Source organism: Morone saxatilis, unplaced genomic scaffold, assembly GCF_004916995.1.
Source record: "Morone saxatilis isolate NCDOM2014 unplaced genomic scaffold, NCSU_SB_2.0 Contig23, whole genome shotgun sequence".
NCBI classification, from domain to species: Eukaryota; Metazoa; Chordata; class Actinopteri; family Moronidae; genus Morone; species Morone saxatilis.
The window spans coordinates 4,238,395-4,245,324 of record NW_023339796.1 but is presented as its reverse complement, the minus strand read 5'-3'; the positions used below and the strand labels follow the sequence as shown (position 1 = coordinate 4,245,324).

At 41.5% G+C, this 6,930-nt stretch overlaps 1 protein-coding gene across 1 annotated transcript in view; it reads right to left on the bottom strand.

Moving 5' to 3' along the window:
• lig1 (ligase I, DNA, ATP-dependent) overlaps positions 1–6,930 on the bottom strand; it is a gene marked incomplete in the record, with an annotated part of 41,099 nt that overhangs the window by 32,172 nt on the left and 1,997 nt on the right. Inside the window, 3 exon segments of the mRNA XM_035671197.1 lie at positions 48–434; positions 2,568–2,705; positions 4,275–4,440. Of these exon segments, the coding sequence (XP_035527090.1) occupies positions 48–434; positions 2,568–2,705; positions 4,275–4,440 (691 nt within the window).

The window sequence follows — 6,930 nt, the reverse complement described above, 5'->3', positions numbered from 1 at the left end:
TTTTTTTTTTTTGTGCAAGCACAGAACTATGCAAATTTCCAGCTCACCAAAGAAACTGCTGATGGGGGCTTTCTTGGGCGGCTCCTTATCTTTCTGCTCTTTTGCTTCTTTCTGTTTTTTCGCCGTTTGACTTTTTGGGCTCTCTTCTCCATCTCGCGTGTCCTTTTCAACCACCTCCTTCTTCTTGGCAACGGCAGGCCCTTTCTCATCATCCGTCTTCTCCTTTGCTTCGTTTTTCTTTACCGCCCCCTCAGCTTTCTTTTCCTTCTCATCAGATCTCTTTGTCTCCACCTGCTCCTCCTCCTCCTCCTCGGCCTTCTCTCCTTCCCCTTTCTTCTCATTCTCCACCTCCTCATCTGGGCTGTTAGCCTCGGTCACTGCCTTTTCAACTCGTTCTTCCTTTGCTCCCTCCTCCATGGGTTCACTGGGGTTCCCTGCACAGGGTGAGACAGAAAGGAAGTGTCATTGAAGAGATAAATGCCAGCAGGTTTACTGAGGGCGACCCAGTTTTTTTGTGAGCCCATGTTTGAAGACGGTTTTCAACACAACAGCCTTTTTTCGTTAAATGCCGCAGGTTAGATTTTTTTGAGGTTTCCTTTTCACCCGAGAGTCAGGTAAGGGAGAAATTGCTATTGACAAATGTGGAGCATCGAGTCCCAGAAGAGAGAGCTCAGGCCATGATATTGTCTGAGTGAGGAGGCAGGCATGAAACTTTAATTTTCTCATCCACAAGTTAAAGCGACTGGTGGATTGGGCTGGTGAATCCAACACTTACTTATGGTACTTTACCAGTCAATTTCAGAAAAAAGAGGAGCCATTTTCCTGTCTGTCGTGCTAGTGCAGGTACACATGGTGCTCAAAAAGAAAATACCACATTTAGGAGCTGCTGGCTATGGGAAAGTCGATCATTTTGCCGGGCCTTGACGGATGGTGCAAATTTCTTATCAATGATGGTAAAAACATGGGCCCCAAAGCTTTTCTGAGTTTTTAAGGATAGAAATTCCTCAAAAAATGGCAAAGAGAGAAAGTGAAACCTTGTCACAGAGCAGAGTTACTGCAGCTTGCTTTGAAATTCAACTTTTTCCACAACTCCATTTCTTAAGTATTTCTTTAACTGAGGGGTTTGGCACTTGCAGTGGCATCTTAATAGAAAGATTAAACTAGGATTATACGGCAGCAAGTATTATAATTTCAAGCAATCACTGATGAGAGCCGACTTTCCTTTCATTATTTTTTTTTTTCACCATTAGCCTGTTTTCGCTCGTTTTTACTTTCTCTATCTGCAGGCTTATGGCATCGTCACAACATGTCTTAGGTTGACATACCGCTATTTTCTGGTTAACACACATCAGTTGCGTCATTCGACGTTGGGGCTGCAACTAGGAATTACTTTCATGAATCAAATGATCTGATAATGGGGCGCACTGGTAGCTCATCTCGTAGCGCTGGCACCCCATGTAACCAAGGCTGAGTCCGGGCTGTAGCGGCCATGGGCTCGACTCTGACCTGTGGCCCTTTGCTGCATGTCATCCCCGCTGTCTTTCCCCCTTGCCTGTCACTCTTAAGCTATCACTAATCGATTTAAGTCGGAAAAAAAACCAACTCACAGATAATCATCTGTTGGCTGACTGTAGTCGACTAATCGCTTCACCTCTATATCAGCATCTACTGCTTCTCTGTCAAGTTGCTGCACATCAAGATGCAATGACAAGCAATGCTACCAGTGTGTGTGGGCTTTTAAAGGGAACAACCAAATGGGCACGGGTGGTTTTACAAGCGCCAGGCGGCACCAGGGTTCCAGTTCCAGTTCAAGGATACTTTCCAATTAAAAAAAAAAAAAAAAAAAGTGTTCCACATTTTGAAACTGCACAGGGTTTTTTGCCTGTATGTGTAGTCATGTGTATGTTGATGCCCTAAATGATCACTATGGCATTATAAATTCCTGTAAAATCCTACACGGGAATATGTTAACACTGCCAGTGCTGTATTTCCAAATCTTACTGCGCTTCCTCACACACACACTCCCATGGGAGTAAATGCATATTCATGTGGAATTCATATACTTTCCTATAAAAAAGGAAACGTTGCATGTTTAACATGTGCTCTTCATTCTGGACTTTTTCCTGGGAAGGGAATAGCATAGACCCTGTGAGTGCTTTGTGAAGTTAAGCTGGTGCTTTGCTGACAGACACTCGAGGGAACTGTGGTCCTTGTTCACTATATAACACCACATGGAGTTACAGTTTTTTTTTGTTTGTTTGTTTTTTACAGCAAGTATATGAAATGCTAGTAGAAAGTGTCAGTGTCAGAGCAATAAAGGAACTGTTGGGACATTGTATGCCCTTGCTTGTAGTCCTAGTATTGTAAAACAAAACAAAGGTTATTTTCATGGATTTTGTGAGAGTGTAATAATCATTATTAATGAGTGGGTGTTTCTCCAGTGTATCTGAGGTGTTGGTGCAACTTCTCAACTGTGAAAATCCTAGAAAGTCTGCAGTTTATTTTCAGTTCTCACCAAGACTTTGCAGCACTCTGTTATCACACTCGTAGCAGAGGTGAAGGCATACCTGGGCTGCTGGCACTGCTCTCCACACGGGGTCGTTTCTTCCGCTGACCCTGCTCCTCCTTGGCCTCGGCCTCCTCTTTCTGACTCTCGCTGCCGCTCCTGCTCTCATCGAGCTTCCTCTTTGGGAACATCTTCCTCGCTGCACACGTCAGGACAGGCATTAAATTAAAAAGGAGGAGACAAGAAAAAAAAACAAAAAAAAAAAACGTAGTGAGATGCATCCCAACTGAAATCATGCCACGATCAAACAAAGAGAATGTGGAGATGAAAAAAGGACGTCTGCTCTCTTACTGCAGATGTAGGGCAACGGAAAAAAAAGAGAGAGAGAATCACAGATACGTACTTTGCTAATGAAAACACTAATTCCATCCTGAAAGATATTATGCAGCACAGCAGCTTAGGGTTCCAGTGTAATTTCCTCTATAATTTTATGCAGCAGTGGTGCTCGAGGGTAATTTTAGTTTTGGTTCCACACCCGCCTCTGTTTTGGTCCTTGTTAGGGTTCTAGCACAGGTAGCGCTGCTGATGTTTTTCTTCTAGATATCATAATGAAGGCATTAACCCAGGACATTAAGAATGCAATTTCTGGTCAAATTAGAGCGTTACTTTAATGTGATGTTTTTCTCCAGTGGTGATGGTGCCAGCGCCGCTTATTGTAGCAACGCACCACTGCTGAAAGCAAACACTGCAGTCATCAAACACAAACAGAACGGCATGATGAAAAGAGAATGAGCCGCTTTCCTGCTGCAAAAGTAGGATGATGGAAACAAAGTGAGAGAAAGGAGGTGCCTCCCAAATGAAAACAAAGCTGCGATACTAGAAAACTGTGTAGCTCTAAGTCGCTTAAATTCTCAAATTCCTGCGTTTCTCGTGTGCCATTAAAAATACACCAAGTACAAAGCTCCACTTAAAATCACTTGGCCATTCTCTTTCATGTTAAACGCAGAAAGTTAACACAACGCATCTCATTTAGAATTTACAGATAATGAACATGTATGGCAGACAGCATTAGCATCTCTTTTATGCTGATTTTGCTTGTGTGAAATGTTCCGGCTGTATGTACAACTCAGCAAAATAATAATACATCAACTACATATGTTCGTGCCATTTTTTAAGGAAAGTTACCAAAGCCTGCAAACTAAAAATGAACCATATAAACATTGACAATCAGCTACTATAATAAGACGACTTGCTCTGCTGATTCCATTAATGCCCAGTCAGCAGAAACTATACATGGCAAGATAATGCAGCAATAATATTATTATCACAGTGCAAATACATGCAGGGAAATAATGATATACGCTCAGTGAGTGCTTGTGTTTCAGCAGATGAGATTAATGACAAATATAAACGCAACACAATCTACTGGTTGTCAGTTCAGGGTTGAGACCTGTCCACAGTGTCAAGAGACAAATGAAACAAGAGGGAGGAGAGTGTACTTAGCTGTTTCTGGTGAACAAACCTCTCATGCATGCAGTTTGTGATAAATTAATGAAAAAATTAATTGTTTTTTTTCCCCCTCATTGTGAAATAATGAGTATTTGGAGTCATTAGGCTCCTGCTAACAAGTAATCAAGTAAAATAGCTTGCGGCAGAAAAACGATCGATCCTCGGCTGGTGTCAAAGTTCAAATAATGCTGCAATGAGAAAAGCAGAAATTGAAAAACAAATAACGGAGAGAAGAGATCAAATCCGACCAAATACTGACCAGTCTTGCGTTTAGCAATCCCAGAGGGGGAGATGGAGTTTGGGGTGCTGGGGGTCCCAGGTGAAGCCGAAGAGGCTGGGGTGGCTGGAGTGGCAGGGGTTACAGGGGTGGCTGGGGCAGGTGGAGGAGACAGGGGGGTGGGAACTGCCTTAAACACATCATCCTTCTGAAAAAGATAAGCAGGGTTGGTATTAGTGATCACTGAGACAAGAAGCAGCATAAACAAAAGCTTTAATGGATGTAATTACTGCACATCGGGCTTTAATTCGAGGGGATTTCTCTCTTTTTTCCCCTTTTCATATCAACATCTTTTTCCATCTACAGCTGACAATGAAAGGCAGGAACTGACAATAACAATTGTCCAGCTGTCCCAGACAATATGATCTGGATCACTGTGGACTGCATCACCCAACCTCAATCTTCTGCCAAAAAAGCGGAATGCATTTGTTTGTGGACTTTCTACGGATGGTCGAACAATGAGCTGAAAACACGGGACAGCTGAACGGAAAACACAGAAAAAGCAGAAAGCATTTTAGAAAGAGTTGGAAAACCCTGAATGACACACACCTCCTTCACCGAGGAAACAAGTTTGTTGTTCAATGAAGCGTATCGTTTTAGAGAGGGCTGCTAGAAGAGAAAAAGAAATGAGAGGAGGCAGGGAGCAGTCCAGCAGGCAGCCTGACAACCACCTCTGAAAGTGCTGAAGGCTCTACATGAAATGTCTCCATATTCCCAATCCATCATTGCTGTACGGTTGTTCCTGCATTAAGTAAAATGTATTAATAACTATGCTGTATCACAAGATGTTCCTTTATACCAGTGATTCCCAACCAAGGGTGCATATACCGAGTAATGGGAAAGAGTAAGTAACTAATTTGAAACAATAAAATTAAAGGCAAAGCAGAGCTAAAAGTTTTGGATAGTGGTTGAAAAACAGCCGATTAACTTCTTTCCCGTTGCCAGTACACAAGTTAGCCTCTTAAGTAAGTAACCAGTAGAAAGCAGCATGGAGGACACTGACAATATATATTTATTTATTTATTTTTTCGTCAAGGAAGCAGGAGAAACTCTCTCACCTTGCAGTCTCAGAGCTTAAATTACAATAAGACCAAAACTGCTGTTGCATGCTGTCCCCATACATTGTAAAAAACTATATTTACGTGCCAACATTGGATCTTCAACACGTCACAGCTGGAAAAGGAGCAAAAAAATAGCACGTACACCCGAATGTCATGTTTTCATCACTGCCGGTCAGAGCTGGAACTGATGAATAGCTGCTACTATATACACTACCAAAGAGTCATTTGACCCAGGAATGCATGTCGATTGTACCTTTCATTATTTAGCAAAAAAACAGATGTTAGTGGGGTTTTTTTGTCCAGTGTGAAAGGAGCTGTATACACAACTTTTATATGTCTAATATCGTTAAATAACATTTACTTTAAAATGCACTGAACACATTGGGACAGGTGGTGTTGATGAAGAGTTTATTCTCATTATTAAACAATAAAAGGTTGGAGAACACTGCCTACGAGTCTTGCTGGAGTTCTGATCTCTTCTCCGTGAGCCTTAAAAGTAAGTGAAGTTGTGCCAAAATCCTAATTTCTCATTTGCTGAATTAATTAGCTGAGCTGAAAATTAGTCGACTCTGATAATCAACTGTTTATCAAGTTCCATTTTCTCTGCTTGGATCTGGAAACTCCTGATTAGCTCTTCAAAGCCCTCTCTAGTCCTACTAAGTGAGGCCCGACCGGGAAAAACTCAAGACCCATGAAGAACTCCATTTGTGATAGGCATTTTTCACATCTTGTTTTACATTTGATAGACCAACAATTAACCCAAAAAGCAAACAACAGACAGATTATAATCACTGGCGAAAATAATCCTTAGTTGCTGCCCTACATTTATCTCCGGTGGAGCCAACAGTACAAGAGTGCATATGTTATTAGCACTATTAGTACCTAATCACTAAAAATATGTAATAATTGTAACCGTATGTAAGTGATGCAGGGTGGGTAATGCCGACAAACACCGTGTAGCCGTCACAATCTCTTCCCTTCAATGAACAAATAATGAATCATTTCTGACACATTACACGCAAAATGAAGGGGGCTGTTAAGAGAAGTGTTTATCAAACAACAGGTGGTGGAGCGACAGCCACGGCCGATAATCAGGTCTTTTCATTATGTGGCTTATTGACAAATGCATTCAACGTGGTGATTCACCGTACAATTACTGTGCCTTTGTGAAACTGTGTTTTTCCAACCATTGAATAAACAATAGGCACTGATACGCCTACAGGAGCTCTAACAGTCTTATTATATTCAGATTGTGCAGGTTACGTGGATTTCGAACGTTTGAAAGGTTACACACTGCTTCAGTGACTTTTACACTGTGCAAGGAAATAGGAAGCCTACTGGTAATTGGTCTTATTCATTATTTAAAAGCATGTCTGCTTTGTTTTTTTTAAACACGGTGACATGGAAACTGTGGATTTGTTTTTACACTAAATGTCACTGTTGGATTTAGTGATTCAAAGAGACGTGTGATGTCTGAATATGGGAGTGTGCGGTGCCTTTTAATTCAATTCAATTCAATTTTATTTGTATAGCGCCAATTCATAACAGAAGTTTCTCAGGACACTTTTCAAATAGAG